Source organism: Pelodiscus sinensis, chromosome 1, assembly GCF_049634645.1.
Source record: "Pelodiscus sinensis isolate JC-2024 chromosome 1, ASM4963464v1, whole genome shotgun sequence".
Lineage (NCBI taxonomy): Eukaryota > Metazoa > Chordata > Testudines > Trionychidae > Pelodiscus > Pelodiscus sinensis.
In genome coordinates, this window is record NC_134711.1 from 213,076,518 (window position 1) to 213,094,007 (window position 17,490).

At 44.5% G+C, this 17,490-nt stretch overlaps 1 protein-coding gene across 2 annotated transcripts in view; it reads right to left on the reverse strand.

The window, feature by feature from the left end:
* The window catches only part of OFD1 (OFD1 centriole and centriolar satellite protein), a 74,140-nt gene that overhangs the window by 4,025 nt on the left and 52,625 nt on the right, over positions 1–17,490 (reverse strand). For both annotated transcript variants that reach the window (XM_075914537.1, XM_075914547.1), the window contains 4 exons: positions 8,773–8,892; positions 6,240–6,397; positions 5,276–5,452; positions 4,148–4,215 (listed from right to left, as the gene is read on the reverse strand). In XM_075914537.1, the coding sequence (XP_075770652.1) occupies positions 4,148–4,215; positions 5,276–5,452; positions 6,240–6,397; positions 8,773–8,892 (523 nt within the window). The remainder of the gene's footprint in view (positions 1–4,147; positions 4,216–5,275; positions 5,453–6,239; positions 6,398–8,772; positions 8,893–17,490) is intronic.

A 17,490-nucleotide genomic window follows, 5' to 3' on the forward strand; every position in this document is an offset into this window, starting at 1 on the left:
GTCTTGTGCACCAATATTGACGTCATGTGCACTTGTTCGGATATGTGCCACTGTGGCACCCACCTGTTACTAACAAAATATCTTTTATTTTTATTTATATATATATATAAAGAAAGAAAGAAAGAAAAAGAATACTAAAAAAAAGGGCTCACAACTGTGAGTAGTCCCAACATCAATAGGACTATTCACAATAATAAGCACTTTAGCTAGTAAATTAATGATAGCATAGTCAAGCTCCCGCTAACCGTGTTTGAACGTCATCATATATATAATGGATATTCAGTAGCTTATGTGAAAGGGTGTGTGTGGTCTCAGCCGATAACCTAGTGGACAGGTGTCCACATTACATAGTACCTGTGGCATTGCAAGTTATGAGCAGCTGCAAAGCAAGATATAAATTGGGATGTTTATGCTGTCTGAGGATATATAACAAAAGCCTTGATTTTATTTTTTTGCATTTGAAATTCTGTAGGCAGCTGGTGAACTATTTTTTGTTTTATTTGTAATCCATGATATTCAAATGTAAGCAATTGAAGGTTGGGGGGGATTTAGTTTTAGTTACGTGTTTACTGTTTTTTTCAGGGGAGGGGGTTAGGGTTAAAAAAAGATATCTAACTCATATGTCTAAAATCCAGGACAAGTGATGTGTGTATTAAATATTAAACACATCCATTGTTACAGGCTGAAAGCTCAAACTTTAACTGAATCTGAAATTTCCAACAAGTTTTGTCCTAAAAACAGGGAAAGCTCATCTAACATTCAATGATTCCTTAAGATAAAAATCAGGAGAGAGAGAGAGAGACAGAGACAGAGACAGAGAGAGAGAGAGAATGAGAATATTACCCTTTAGATCCTCAGAGGAGAAACATACATTTCTATTTGCTTTACACTGTAGTTCTACATAATGCATTAATATTTAGTATATTTAACTGTCTGCAATGTATGAGTATTCATGCAGGTTTGACTAAAGTCAGAATATTATGTCCAACATGCACTAAGTGTGAAATTGGGGATATTATTTATTATCTATGTGTAGTCTTTGAGATTATTTGTAATGTCATGAAAATGTAAGAGCAAAAATGTCTTTTAAGTAGCACCTAACATGCTATTTTATTAAATGTTATCTTCTTTCAGAAGATTTACAGGATAGTTTAAGAAATCAAGCATAACACTTGACTCTTTTGCTCAGTTTCAAGGACTCTCACTTTCTTAGTGTCACTGGAATGATTTTCTATGAGCCCTAATTACCACTTTTTCCTTCTAAATTGAGACCTATTTGTTACAAAATTTTCTTTATAGTAAATGAATGTTTTGTTTTCCCACTTTTTCCAGAGTATTGCCCCACAAACAAAACCTCACATACATCAATATAAAAATCTAGTAAGATTGTCAACAAAAGACCAAAATCAACAGGCAAGGCATAGAAGCATATTAAAAATTGTTTATAATTTAAAAGAGGCCCAAATTAAGATTCCAAAACCAAACACCTTTAACATTGTGGCAGGGCTGGAGCTGGGGCCAGAGCCGCATGGTAACTTCCCAGCTGTTCCTGCCACACAGCTCCAGCCCCAGACCCACAAGCAGGCCCTGATCCGCACACCATGCAGCCACAGCAGGCCCCAACCCCCGGAGCAAGCCCTAGCCCCTCTAACACGCAGCCGTAGCAGAGTTCCCTGACCTGGCCACTGGAGTAGCTCTACCACACACACCACCTCAGCTAGCCACAGCCTGGAGCAGCTGCCTGCTGCGCCACTCACCTTCCAGCAGTAAAGTGAGTGCTGCTGCATGGCTCTGCAAACGAAGTAGGCAGCTGGAGAATTTTTTGTGAGCAGCTGCACAGGCACACACCTTCCAGGGAACTATGGAGGTGGTGTCTTTGGGAGGTGCCAGAAGGATGGTCACAGTAAGGATATAATAATGTAGTCAATTAATAAGCAGATGCTTATCAGTTAATGCTATCAGCTACATGCACCATCCCCCGGCCCTTCTGCCAGTAAATATTTTAGCAGGCTGGCCAGCAGCTTGACTCAATCCCAGCTTGGGCCAGGTTCCAGGAGCTACAACCGCTGTGGCTCTGCACTGAAAGATATTTAGGAACCGGGCAGGGAGACAACCTGGCTAAGACCTGGCTCGCACCAGATCCAGGGAGCTACCCCCTCCACACACACACACACACTGCAGCGCTGAAAGCAGCAGGGGTAGCTCCCAGGACCCAGCGCAAGCTGGGACTGAGTGCTTTCGATGCTAACCCTTGTTGATTAATCATGTAGTTGACAAAATGTGTGTCAACTATACAATTAACAAATTACACGCTTTTTAACATCTCTAGGCCACAGATGATGATGAGAAAAGGAGATGATGATAAGGAAGCTGAGAGCTAACATTTCAGGTTGTTTGACAGAAGATGGATGGGCAGATGTGTATTCTGTATTATCTCCACCCATATTACTGAGTGGGTGTTGTAGCCAGACACAAACCCCATCTTGTTTTTCCACGAACCCCATCTTGTTTTCCCACCCCCAGAGAGCAAGAGAAAGGCAGTCAGCCTTTGATGCCCTGGGAACGCAGGTGTGCTGCCTGTCCCTGACTCTACCATAAACAGAAACCAGACAGTAAATGGGCTAGCTGACGACCCGGGGCCTCCCGTCGCCCTGATGGCTAGTACCAGTAATTGACACGCCTGCACTGTCCCAGGAGAGGAATCTTCGCCCATCACATACCAGAGGTGCCCATTGTCTGCATTTTCCCAGATGTGAATTATGCTTTGCACCCTTCGTGGGAAACTTGGCATCCAAAGCCATTTTTCCTAATTGGCCACTTGAGACCAGGAAGAAGCCTACGTGACCCAAGGGGTATAAAGAGGGTTTAGTAGCCCACCCCATTTGAGCTCCAACCATCTATACCTGCTGGCAGGTATTGATTGTCTCCCGAGGTCTGTGGGATGCCCAACCTCGCCCTACTTCTTCCCGAGGGATTGAGAGAAAGACGCTGGCCACACCAAGTCTGGAACGCAGGGGTGAGAATATATACCTGCTATGTGTCTATTTTGCATGCATTTAATAAGAGCTCAGAGAACCAAAAGGGTTTCATGGTACCTGTAAGTGACTTAGTCTAATTTCTGTCCTGTCCTTTGTAGTGTGTTATCTGTAACAGCAGTAGCATTTAACAACTAAATTTACCCTGTAAGAATAAAATAGTAACTGTTTAAGCTTTAACCTGACTCCTTCAGTTGCTGTAACAGAACCAAGCACAATTTAAAAGAACTTCAGCCGGTCATAAGGGACTCACTGCCTTGACCGTCGGCTGACAGGTGTTTGTGACTGTACTAAATATATTATTAAACTATATTTGTAAATATAAAAATTCCTATAGTTTCAGTGTTGCAACCCCCACGTGCTCAGTCGCAACTTACACTATAGGAATAAAACTGAGCCTGATCTTGCATCAAGAACCTGTTGACCATCAAAAGTGATAACTGGGAATTGTTATGTAATCAATAAATTTTTAAAGATCAAGCAACACCTGAGATTTAAGGATCAACCTCCTACCACTGGCTTTCCAAATCAACCCTCACCTTTTCTTCTCCCTCTCCCCATTCCCTTCTCTTATTTATTCTTGGATTTGGACTTCTAACAAACCTCCTCTGCCAGTTGGTCTTGCAGAAACATTAGATACTAGGAGGGTCATTATCTCACAGGAATTCTCTCAAACTTTGGGCAATATGAAAGGTTGTGCTGCAGCTGTCCCATCAAGGAAAGGGCTAGTCAGCAAGGCTGTTGACTTATCTCCCTTTAGTATCATTGCTTAACATTATTGTAAATAGGGGTTTGGTTATAGGTACATGCGGTAATAATTTCTTCACCCAAGAGAGCTGCATTTTTCTAACAAAAATTAAAGAAAAAAAGTAGCCATATTTGGTTATAGGATACTCATTTTAGCATATTGATTGTGATCTACTTATTTATTTCTCTGAAAGTTATATATAATTGCAGTTTTAAAAGGCAAGCATTTATGTTAACTATAAATTAAATCACAACTATCATATTAATAAAATGAATTACTTTTTCAAATACCCAAAATACTATTTCTGGGACTCGCAACCAATTAACAAAACCTCAGCTTTAAAAAATAATTGTATCAGCCTGACCTGTCATCTTTTCCACTAGACAGTAGTCTCTCTATCAGTGATTCTTCTTCCACATCTTTTTTGGAGCTCTGGCAGACAAGAGAAAAGCATTACATATTTTTAATTTGTTTAGTTAGTTACATTTTGGCTCATTGGCCTAACTTTACAAACAAAATGTGGCATAGGATCTTAAGCACATAGCATTGGTTGACAAAAATACCTTACCTATCTTTGTAATTTTATGCACGTCATGACTTTTTAAATAGCATCTTACAGAAGAGCAACCACATTGCCATTAATATGGTATTACATCCCAAAATTAATGTTTTTGTATACAAAATGTGAACCACTTCTGAACAGAAACTTATCAAATAATTATATTACAAAATAAATCAATTTTTATGACAATCCGCTCACTTGAATGCTTCAACAGAATTTTTTTTAATCGCATCATTACTTGTTCTTTCGGTTATTTTTTAAATTTTTTTGACATCCATTCATTTGGAAACTATTTTATACCTGCATTTTTTAGGCATTATCATTTACATTTATAAATGATGGCCGTGACAAAACCAATTTCTGCAAAAATGGGTTCTGGAAATATAAATTCTATCTTGCATGTACTATTGTCTTGGGACATTATTTATACTTAGTGCACATGGAAGAGTAGTTCTCTTTAAAAATTAGGCCCTTCGTTTTAACGAGCCTCAGTTTACATAGAAAATTTAGAAACCATTAATTTCTAACTACACACACATATTCTGTATTTCCATTTGACGAGGCAATATAGCTGGATGCAGCCTTATAAAAGAAAAGTACTCTTGGCATTCCCACATGACCTAGGCAAAACCTCTTGAACACAAGTCTCCAACAGTGAACACAAATCCAGCACTCTAGCTCATCTGAACTATGTATGTTTTTTATTTGTCTCCAAGGTGCAATAGGACAACTTGTTTTTTTACAAATCCAGCAGTTAACTGATCAACTGTATTATAAACCTGCTCCTCACATCCTTTTACTCTTTCACACTGAAAATGAAGACCAAATTGAGTTGAAGACGGTATTCTTCACTTCATGATTTATGAATACATTGTGAAGACTCACACTTTAAAGTCACCCAATTATTGTCCACGGGATTTGGTATATCACCTTATTTGTCAGCTCCTGCTCTCTGCTTTGCTGAATCAATTTCATGTATTTCTCTAGTGGATTAAGAGGAAGATCAACCAAATTATCTTTGGCATCAGGAATATTGATTTCTAACTCTTGCACTTCATTGTCTGTCTCATTTTTAAATTCAATTTTCAACGAATTTTGGATCATCTTCTAAAAAACACAACAAAACAGAAATATACTTAAAATTGATATGCCAGTTCAAAAATATTTCAAATCAGGGTATAGCTCAATATGTTTACATATGAAGTTCAGTACATTACCAGTCAAATCTACTAATCTGTGTTCCATTCTGACATATCCAATGTGGCATGTACCCATAGTCACTCACAATTTGAAGATGGGAGATCATTCGGTCCTTGCACGAAGTCCCACTGCACTCACTGGGAGTTCTATTAAGTAGAATCAGGCAACATACCCTCTAAGCTTTTCCATCCACGTACAGAATGTTTGTGTGTGAATGTGCACCACCAATGGAAACAAAACTTAGTTGTGAGTGGCCTGCTAATCAGCTGAGCAAAAGGGCACATCTTACAGGGAACACTAGACTGAAAGACTGAGTATTAGGAAGCACACTATTTTTTCATTCAGTTTGTTTCAATCTGGGAGCCTATTTAGAAAGTCTCTATCTTTGAGCTTAGAATAAGCAAACCCTTTTTATATTGAAACCAATGACACACAATAGTATCACATGTTAAAATTAATTACTGGACGACAAGCTTTTAATCTGGGAAGAAATTTTAGAGACAAAGTTTAGTTATTAATATAGCTACAGAACGGTTATAAATGACAGTAAATCCAACAAACTATTCTGTTACATTCACAGAGAAAAAACAAAGTTCTGTAGGAAGTCTTCTGGGATTGCTTTGTAGTTTATTTACTTGAAATTACATGTTATATCAAAGTTACCGTTCTGTCAGAAATTAAATTATTACTTTACCATTTCTTCATTCAGTTTTTCTAGTTCTCTTTCCTCCCTTTCCAGTGCTTCCTGCCGGTCTCTCTGCCTTCTTTCTTCTCTCTCCCTCCTTTCTTCTTCCCATTGTTTTTGATTCTCTTCTCTTTTCTGTTCCTCAGATTGCCTTTGATCAACTACAGCTGTGACAAAATCATTTTTTCATTTTTCTGTTCCATTTAACATACGCAGTGCAGTAATCAAGATTTGCAAGTGGCGGCTATTGAAATAGAGTGTGACATGCAGCTTGATAATACACTGAGTAAATTGGTAGTCACGATTGTGAAAGATGGAAGCCACAGAAACAATTAAGCAGCCAAATTCGTCAAGTAACTGTTTTTGTATGGCGCCTATAATAAACCTAAAAAACCCTGGACATGTAGTTTGCATATGTACCATGTAACATTATTAATTTGAGCTATTTTAGCAAGCAAAATGTTTCTTCATTTTAGGTCTTATCTTTCTGGTTACACAGTGAAACTCAGACTTTAGCAGAAGAAATAGGACAGTCTTAAGATTAAAGAAGAGAAGATGGAGTTAGGACCGAGATGCATTATTCCCAGCTATGCCACAAACTTCCAGAATAAGCTTGGGCAATTTATTTAAGTAAATTTTTTCAACTCTGGAAGCCTAACCTAAAGTAGATGAAATCCATATTTATAGTAAGCTTCTAAATAAGGGGCCTGGCTTAGAAGTAGTAAATACACATAGCTTACACTGAGGTCAATATGGTACCCTACTTTAGGTTGTAAATAGGAAAATGTTAACCTAAGTCTCTCTGCCTCAATTTCTTGATCTGTAAAATGGCTATGATGCCACTTGTCTATTCGTCATAAAGGTGTTGCAAGATTTAATTATTTTGTATTTGTAAAGTGTTTTAAGATACTTGGATAGAAGAGGTTACAAAAATACAAAGTACAGGTTGGACCTCTATGGTCCACCACCTTGGGGACCTGAGCAGTCCTGAATCAGGGAGTTTGCCAGATGAGGGAAGATCAACACTCCCCTGCTGCCTGCTCCACACCCAGGCTCCCAATCGCTGCTGCTGGGGATTCTCCTGCCAGGGCTTCCCGGACACTGCCAGCCCTGTTCGGACAATGCTCCTCCTCCCCCCACTGCCGCTGGGGATTCCCCAGGGTTCCCCGGCCAAGGCTCCCCTACTGCCACCCAGCCCCGCTACCGCCGGGGGTTCTCTGGCCCGGGACCGCCCAGTCACCCCAGCCCCACTGCAACTGGGAATTCCAGGGCCTCCCCACCCGCCTAGCCCTGTTGATGCCAGCACCTGACCCCAATAATGCCAAGCCTGTTGCCACTGGGGGTTTTCTGGGGTTCCTGGGCTGGGACTGCCCAACCACCACCAGCTGCACTGCCAGGCAAGTCCTGCTTCCACCAGGGCTTCCCTGGGCCTGTCTGGCAGCTGCATGGCCCAGCTCACACTAGCTCGCCACCTTGTCTTGCTGACGCCAGGTGTTCCCCAGCCCTGCATTCTCCCTGCTGGCTCCCGTTCTCCACTACCGGGGCTCTTTGGTCCAGCAACATCTGTGGCCCTGCGAGACCACGAATGTTGCCAGACCACAGAGTCCTGGATTTCAGAGATTCAACTTGTATAATAAAACAGTTATTTAGGAAAAACTATCACAGCACATAGATCTAGTTAAACCTGTTGGGTTTAAATGCTAAGACCATTTACATCTATAAAGTAGTCGTCTGTGATGTGCACAAAATATCAGAAGCTATTTGAAGCTAGAAAACCTTCTGCCTACAGAAACATCCTTGGCAAAGACATGAAAACGATCTTCATATCAAGCAAGATGTTGTACGCTAGTATACTACTGAGTAGTGAAGAACTGGAGAAATTAAGCATACAGGCAGTCCCCGACTTACGAACGGGTTACGTTCCGAACACCTCGTCGTAACTCGATTTGGTCGTAAGTCGGCAATACCCTTAAACACGCTGCCCATGCTGTTCGAAAAACTTGACGTACATGGTTCTCAACTCAAAAATATTATAATGGGGTTAATGGGAGGTTGGTTGTAAGTACAGATGGTCTAAGTCGGTGTGTTCATAAGTCGGAGAGTGGCTGTATTGCATTTAAATTATCTTTATCTAGCTGACACTCTTCACTGCAGTGATTATATATTGAGCTAATTGGCATGCAAAACAACCAGCGAATGCAGAAACACACTTAAAGGAAATGTTGAAGAAAGCTTCTCTCTAAAGAAGCAAAGGTCATGAATTAATATTAAGGCAAAAAACCTGAAGTCTCTTCAGAAGCCAAAAAGCAAATTTTAAAAGATGAAATTTAAAAACAAACTTAACATAAGCACTGGTGAAAATCATCATCCTATAGAAAATCCAGAATTAACAAAGATATATTCCTTTTTCTATAGTACCCAACACTAACTTTGAGAAAAAAATGTCAACCACTTCAATGCAGAAACCAACATTTTTGTTTGCTTTTAATACATTTACTATATAAAAAGGGTATTTGTTTCTGTTTCTGAGCTGAGAACTTACTTAAATCCTGCTGTGAAGCGGCTGTTACTGGCATAGCGTTAGTGACATTGTTTCCAATGACACGGTCCGCAGATGGATGTGACACATCACTTTCGAGCTGCTCTGGAATGTCCCCTTGATCTGGAGAAGAAGTTTGAACAATGGCATCGTTATTCTGTAATTATAATAGTGGGGCAATGGAATGGACACAGTGTGGGAATAGCTAGAGTTAGAATACATAAATCTAAGCTATTAAGCATTCTCCCCACCAAACTCAACCACTGAACTGAAAATTAAGAAATATCAAGTAGGCTGCACTTGCTACTTTAATCATAATCACGGCATTGTTTGGCTTTGAAAATTAGTAGCAACAAAAGATGTTTACTAAAGCTATTGGCACAACTGAAATCAATTACATTTTGAGACAAAAGATTTTTAAAAACCCTGTCTGATCCAGAAATAAATGTACCCACAGAATGTAAAAAACAAGTGGTTTCCTTCTTATACTCTAGCCATACTCCTATAATAAAGTTACATTGGTCTGGATTAGGGATGTGAACGACTAGTTGCTTCCCCCCTTGATGCCTCTATCAGAAAGAGGCAGCAAGTGGGGGGGGGGGAGAAAAGGGGGTGCTTCAAAGCCGCAGTGCTGTGTAGATCCCGGGGCCAGACCCTGGAGTCCCCAGCTGGCCCAGACTGCATGCAGCATTTCAAAGTGGCAGTGCCATGTGAAGCCCGGGGTCAGTGGGGGACTGCTTGAGGGCCCTGCTGGTCCTGTGCTCCCTGCAGTGCTTTTGCCTTTGAAGTGTAGCAAAAGTCAGAAAACGTGTGGATCGACTATTCAGTTAGCCAATTAATCTAAATTTAACATCCCTAGTCAGGATTGGCCTAGAATCTCTTGAAAATGGCATCATTCTCCCAGTGAATACTGAAAGCAATCCTGGGGATTTTAATAGGTTATTTCAATAAAGTTATATTATGTCATGTTGGGGGAAAAAATCCCCCAGAATAGCTTCAGAATGGGCAGCCCCAGCCTACAGGAATATAACAAAATATATATTAAAAGCACTCAGAAATAAGGAAATGCCAAAATGCCTCCTTCTCATCGTCATCAACAACCATGGGCTCAATGACCGTTGGTGTCCGATGCCTCCCTCACTATTTCCTTCCATCTTTCCCTGTCCAGTGCAGAGTGGCTTAGTTTTGTCCGAGACAGAACATCAGAAATGACTGCCCGTCGCAGGGAGCCATAGCCTGTAATACCTCTGAAGCTGGTATAGGGGGCTCTGTCTGTGAGGTGGAGTGTTTTCCATATAAGGGCATGTAAATTAATAATCTTCCCCTGCTCGCTCCACCCATTGCAGTAACAGATCAGCCAGTGGGCTGACTGGTGCTCAGGCCTGCTACTCCACCCACTGCAGCAAAAACCAACCTATGGGGTGATAAGTTCACAGGCAATAAAACAGGCAGGCAGCCCCTCTCTCACTGGGGATTCGCATTGAGTGAACGCCTGGCCTGATCACCCAGACGCCTTGCACCCCCCGCTCTTGAGTCTTACTGAGCGTACTCCGAGTTGGTCGACCCGAGTGGAGACAGTTTATGAGCGTGTGACCGGTACTTGTGTTCCTGCTGTCTCCAGAACTGGTATAACACCCCCCCCCCCCACCATCATCCCTATCCTAATTGATTTTTTAGTTGTCCTTATTGCTTGCCAAGTGACAGTGGCTAAAAAGTTACTAAGTTAGTTTATAAATAGTTGTGGTTTAGGTTTTTTACTGTTTCCTTGTATAAAGTTGTGTAAATAATCAGCCCTATGGACAATACCAGTGTTAATTCAACTGTTCCTAACCCCTGGGCAATTATTGGGAATTATTGTGATTTAGAAAAGCCTCAGGGAATTGTTTTGTGTTGTCTGGCAATCTGTTTAATTTTTGTTCTGATGATTGTCTGGCGCCATCAAAATAAAATCAGTTTGTGCTTTTTGAAACCCCCAGTTGTGGTCTCATCCTTTCCGGCATCCCTTCGAACCTCGTGTATTACGGGGACTGACATGGCGTCACGAACAGGATGCCGGAACCCCGGAGACCATGACAACTCTGATAGTTGCCCCTGGGCTAAAACTGAGACCCCAGGTTCTGAGGAGGATCAGTTTAATCATTTGCAATACCACCTCCTCTGTACTCGACAGCGCGAAGGGGCCCCTAACACTTTTGACTGGGTCTGTGTCATAGGACACGGCCATGATTGTAGGACCTACACCATTCCTTTGGGGTTGAGCGATGTGGGCTGCTTGCTAACTTGCCATCCCACCTTCAGGGCCACCCCGGCTGATAATAGCCTTCAACCGTGTCTCACTCAAGTGGGTGAGACAGCCCCTAATACAAACCCTCTTAGCCTCTGGAAAGAGGTGAACAGGGTAATTAAACTCTGTGGGGTAGCCCCCTCCATCTTGGCCCCCGAGCCAAGAGCCCCACATGGATCACCTGCACACCACCTGTTAATAGGATTGGTCCAAAGGTTAGATGGGATAAAAAAGGTTAAAAAACTACGCCCCGATTCTTATAAATCAGAGGATGTTCTGGCTGCCATCTGCAATACCCTAGCAGCAGCCCTTGATAAAGTTACCGTCTACCATGGGGCCGTTACAAATTGTGCACGTGGGGTGGCGCACTCACAGTCAGAGGGAGAACCGGAGTTTTCCCCTCAGGCGCCAAAGACGCCTCCTTTAGAGACACAACTTCCTCCCCCATACCAAGGCTCTCATGACCCACCAAACATTTACCCTGGCTTGACTACCCTGAGTTCAACCATACCCACAGCTCCCGACCTGATTGTACCGGAGGCCCTCCCTGTGACTGTAACCCGATTAAAAATGGATGGTCAGGGGAATACCTCTCAGGTAACTGAGACCCGCCCCCGAACCAAGGCGGAAATGAAGGAGTTCATCACGGACACTGCCCGACGTCCGGATGAGCCTCCTATAATCTGGGTAGGGAGATTAGCCTTGGAACAGGGGAGTGACTGGGTTGACCGGGAGGAAGCCTTAACGTTAACCCGTACCGGGAGTTGGTCGCGGGGCCTTATGGGGGGAGTATTGGCAGCGAATAATCATTGGCCTGTAACGGCCGCAGCTGCCGCGCACCTCCAAATACAAGGGGGATTTCGCGCAGTACAGATGCCACCTGATTGTGTGAATAACTCCACTACCCTTATGTACGCAATCGCTGGGAGTTCTATTCTGCTCTGGGATCCCACTGCACACCCCCTCAACTTAACTAACGTTCAGACGGTAGCACAAAACCCATTTCGTTTTGTTGATGATCCCACTCAGATTCCCATAGAAGATGCGGCTGTTACCCTAGCCGTGGACAACAGCCCTAATCTAGACACAGGGGCTCTTCTGTGGCTAAGGGGATACACAGGACAACCTATTGGCCGACTATACGACGCTGTAGAGAGGGTGAAGTGGGCAACACTAAAGGCCGCCCTACTTGCAACCCCCTCTACTCTGGTGAAAGGGTCCAAAATGGTGCCCAAACCCAAATACCCCGAGCGTTCGTTCATCGAGCGTAAGATTTTTGGATTTTTATTGGGTAAGGGACTCACCAAGGAAGCTATTAGGAAAATGAATAGTGATCAACAGAAAGACTTGGCTGTGAAATTGGGGTGGGAAGATCGCCCTATTCCCCCGCAGCCAAAAAACGGGGAGAGGCCGAGTGCCTAGCGGTCACTCGGCCTGATTTAAATGACCCTCGACCCTATCAAAACCTGACTACCGAAAACGAGACAATTATCCCCTTTTTGTTAGACACGGGGGCACAGGTATCCATCATCCCCCCCGATATGCCCCACACCCCCACTGGAAAGATAGTCTTTGTACAGGGATTAAATAGCGTTGAAGCAACCTACGTTAGTCCATCACAATTGGCTTTCTCTTCAATCTTAATTAGCCCGCCTTGAGGGCGTTGTTTGTCCCCTTTTTGTTTTTCAGGTACCAACCCATTCGAGCCCCCCACCGGCTGTTTGACTTCCGGAGCCGACGAGAACCATCAAGATGGAAAAAATTTAAGTCTGCCACTGAATCTTTCGTTTGGGGATATGTTACCAAATGTCCCGCAATCTCGAAGCCCTCACTAATTTGACCGCTGAAGGGTTTCGACAAGTCGATTTGGCTCTTACTGTACTAGCTCATTATGCCGAAAAGAATCGTCTAATGATACAGGTTATATTGCAGAAGGACTTTTGTATGGCACTCGAGGACCTTGACCCCAGGTTTAAGGACCAATACCGTTTGCGTTTCAAGCCCGGGTGGAACAACGTTTCAGCCATCACCCAACAGCTGACCTCACTTGCAGTTCAGATTCGCGAACAGCGGGAAGAATGGGACTGGTGGCAAACAAAACTTTCCTCTTGAGGACTGAGTACTTGGGCATCCACCATTAAGCAGTGGTTGATTGTATGTGCTCTTGTGTTACTAGCCTTTTTAGTGGGCACTGCTGTTGCAAAAGCTCTTATCCACAGAGTTGTTTCCGCTTTCCCTGTTACTGTTGCTTACTTTTCCCTTTCTCCCCTTTCTGAAGACAGCAGCTCACCAGAACCTCAATTTACCCAATTGGCTTCTTGCTGATTACCCTTACGTGCGCTCTCACCTTAGGCAACCCCCTTACCGCTTGCTCCGGACAGCCACGGGGGCATGTCCGAGACAGAACATCAGAAATGACTGCCCGTCGCAGGGAGCCATAGCCTGTAATACCTCTGAGGCTGGTATAGGGGGCTCTGTCTGTGAGGTGGAGTGTTTTCCATATAAGGGCATGTAAATTAATAATCTTCCCCTGCTCGCTCCACCCATTGCAGTAACAGATCAGCCAGTGGGCTGACTGGTGCTCAGGCCTGCTACTCCACCCACTGCAGCAAAAACCAACCTATGGGGTGATAAGTTCACAGGCAATAAAACAGGCAGGCAGCCCCTCTCTCACTGGGGATTCGCATTGAGTGAACGCCTGGCCTGATCACCCAGACGCCTTGCACCCCCCGCTCTTGAGTCTTACTGAGCGTACTCCGAGTTGGTCGACCCGAGTGGAGACAGTTTATGAGCGTGTGACCGGTACTTGTGTTCCTGCTGTCTCCAGAACTGGTATAACACCCCCCCCCCCACCATCATCCCTATCCTAATTGATTTTTTAGTTGTCCTTATTGCTTGCCAAGTGACAGTGGCTAAAAAGTTACTAAGTTAGTTTATAAATAGTTGTGGTTTAGGTTTTTTACTGTTTCCTTGTATAAAGTTGTGTAAATAATCAGCCCTATGGACAATACCAGTGTTAATTCAACTGTTCCTAACCCCTGGGCAATTATTGGGAATTATTGTGATTTAGAAAAGCCTCAGGGAATTGTTTTGTGTTGTCTGGCAATCTGTTTAATTTTTGTTCTGATGATTGTCTGGCGCCATCAAAATAAAATCAGTTTGTGCTTTTTGAAACCCCCAGTTGTGGTCTCATCCTTTCCGGCATCCCTTCGAACCTCGTGTATTACGGGGACTGACATGGCGTCACGAACAGGATGCCGGAACCCCGGAGACCATGACAACTCTGATAGTTGCCCCTGGGCTAAAACTGAGACCCCAGGTTCTGAGGAGGATCAGTTTAATCATTTGCAATACCACCTCCTCTGTACTCGACAGCGCGAAGGGGCCCCTAACACTTTTGACTGGGTCTGTGTCATAGGACACGGCCATGATTGTAGGACCTACACCATTCCTTTGGGGTTGAGCGATGTGGGCTGCTTGCTAACTTGCCATCCCACCTTCAGGGCCACCCCGGCTGATAATAGCCTTCAACCGTGTCTCACTCAAGTGGGTGAGACAGCCCCTAATACAAACCCTCTTAGCCTCTGGAAAGAGGTGAACAGGGTAATTAAACTCTGTGGGGTAGCCCCCTCCATCTTGGCCCCCGAGCCAAGAGCCCCACATGGATCACCTGCACACCACCTGTTAATAGGATTGGTCCAAAGGTTAGATGGGATAAAAAAGGTTAAAAAACTACGCCCCGATTCTTATAAATCAGAGGATGTTCTGGCTGCCATCTGCAATACCCTAGCAGCAGCCCTTGATAAAGTTACCGTCTACCATGGGGCCGTTACAAATTGTGCACGTGGGGTGGCGCACTCACAGTCAGAGGGAGAACCGGAGTTTTCCCCTCAGGCGCCAAAGACGCCTCCTTTAGAGACACAACTTCCTCCCCCATACCAAGGCTCTCATGACCCACCAAACATTTACCCTGGCTTGACTACCCTGAGTTCAACCATACCCACAGCTCCCGACCTGATTGTACCGGAGGCCCTCCCTGTGACTGTAACCCGATTAAAAATGGATGGTCAGGGGAATACCTCTCAGGTAACTGAGACCCGCCCCCGAACCAAGGCGGAAATGAAGGAGTTCATCACGGACACTGCCCGACGTCCGGATGAGCCTCCTATAATCTGGGTAGGGAGATTAGCCTTGGAACAGGGGAGTGACTGGGTTGACCGGGAGGAAGCCTTAACGTTAACCCGTACCGGGAGTTGGTCGCGGGGCCTTATGGGGGGAGTATTGGCAGCGAATAATCATTGGCCTGTAACGGCCGCAGCTGCCGCGCACCTCCAAATACAAGGGGGATTTCGCGCAGTACAGATGCCACCTGATTGTGTGAATAACTCCACTACCCTTATGTACGCAATCGCTGGGAGTTCTATTCTGCTCTGGGATCCCACTGCACACCCCCTCAACTTAACTAACGTTCAGACGGTAGCACAAAACCCATTTCGTTTTGTTGATGATCCCACTCAGATTCCCATAGAAGATGCGGCTGTTACCCTAGCCGTGGACAACAGCCCTAATCTAGACACAGGGGCTCTTCTGTGGCTAAGGGGATACACAGGACAACCTATTGGCCGACTATACGACGCTGTAGAGAGGGTGAAGTGGGCAACACTAAAGGCCGCCCTACTTGCAACCCCCTCTACTCTGGTGAAAGGGTCCAAAATGGTGCCCAAACCCAAATACCCCGAGCGTTCGTTCATCGAGCGTAAGATTTTTGGATTTTTATTGGGTAAGGGACTCACCAAGGAAGCTATTAGGAAAATGAATAGTGATCAACAGAAAGACTTGGCTGTGAAATTGGGGTGGGAAGATCGCCCTATTCCCCCGCAGCCAAAAAACGGGGAGAGGCCGAGTGCCTAGCGGTCACTCGGCCTGATTTAAATGACCCTCGACCCTATCAAAACCTGACTACCGAAAACGAGACAATTATCCCCTTTTTGTTAGACACGGGGGCACAGGTATCCATCATCCCCCCCGATATGCCCCACACCCCCACTGGAAAGATAGTCTTTGTACAGGGATTAAATAGCGTTGAAGCAACCTACGTTAGTCCATCACAATTGGCTTTCTCTTCAATCTTAATTAGCCCGCCTTGAGGGCGTTGTTTGTCCCCTTTTTGTTTTTCAGGTACCAACCCATTCGAGCCCCCCACCGGCTGTTTGACTTCCGGAGCCGACGAGAACCATCAAGATGGAAAAAATTTAAGTCTGCCACTGAATCTTTCGTTTGGGGATATGTTACCAAATGTCCCGCAATCTCGAAGCCCTCACTAATTTGACCGCTGAAGGGTTTCGACAAGTCGATTTGGCTCTTACTGTACTAGCTCATTATGCCGAAAAGAATCGTCTAATGATACAGGTTATATTGCAGAAGGACTTTTGTATGGCACTCGAGGACCTTGACCCCAGGTTTAAGGACCAATACCGTTTGCGTTTCAAGCCCGGGTGGAACAACGTTTCAGCCATCACCCAACAGCTGACCTCACTTGCAGTTCAGATTCGCGAACAGCGGGAAGAATGGGACTGGTGGCAAACAAAACTTTCCTCTTGAGGACTGAGTACTTGGGCATCCACCATTAAGCAGTGGTTGATTGTATGTGCTCTTGTGTTACTAGCCTTTTTAGTGGGCACTGCTGTTGCAAAAGCTCTTATCCACAGAGTTGTTTCCGCTTTCCCTGTTACTGTTGCTTACTTTTCCCTTTCTCCCCTTTCTGAAGACAGCAGCTCACCAGAACCTCAATTTACCCAATTGGCTTCTTGCTGATTACCCTTACGTGCGCTCTCACCTTAGGCAACCCCCTTACCGCTTGCTCCGGACAGCCACGGGGGCATGTCCGAGACAGAACATCAGAAATGACTGCCCGTCGCAGGGAGCCATAGCCTGTAATACCTCTGAGGCTGGTATAGGGGGCTCTGTCTGTGAGGTGGAGTGTTTTCCATATAAGGGCATGTAAATTAATAATCTTCCCCTGCTCGCTCCACCCATTGCAGTAACAGATCAGCCAGTGGGCTGACTGGTGCTCAGGCCTGCTACTCCACCCACTGCAGCAAAAACCAACCTATGGGGTGATAAGTTCACAGGCAATAAAACAGGCAGGCAGCCCCTCTCTCACTGGGGATTCGCATTGAGTGAACGCCTGGCCTGATCACCCAGACGCCTTGCACCCCCCGCTCTTGAGTCTTACTGAGCGTACTCCGAGTTGGTCGACCCGAGTGGAGACAGTTTATGAGCGTGTGACCGGTACTTGTGTTCCTGCTGTCTCCAGAACTGGTATAACACCCCCCCCCCCACCATCATCCCTATCCTAATTGATTTTTTAGTTGTCCTTATTGCTTGCCAAGTGACAGTGGCTAAAAAGTTACTAAGTTAGTTTATAAATAGTTGTG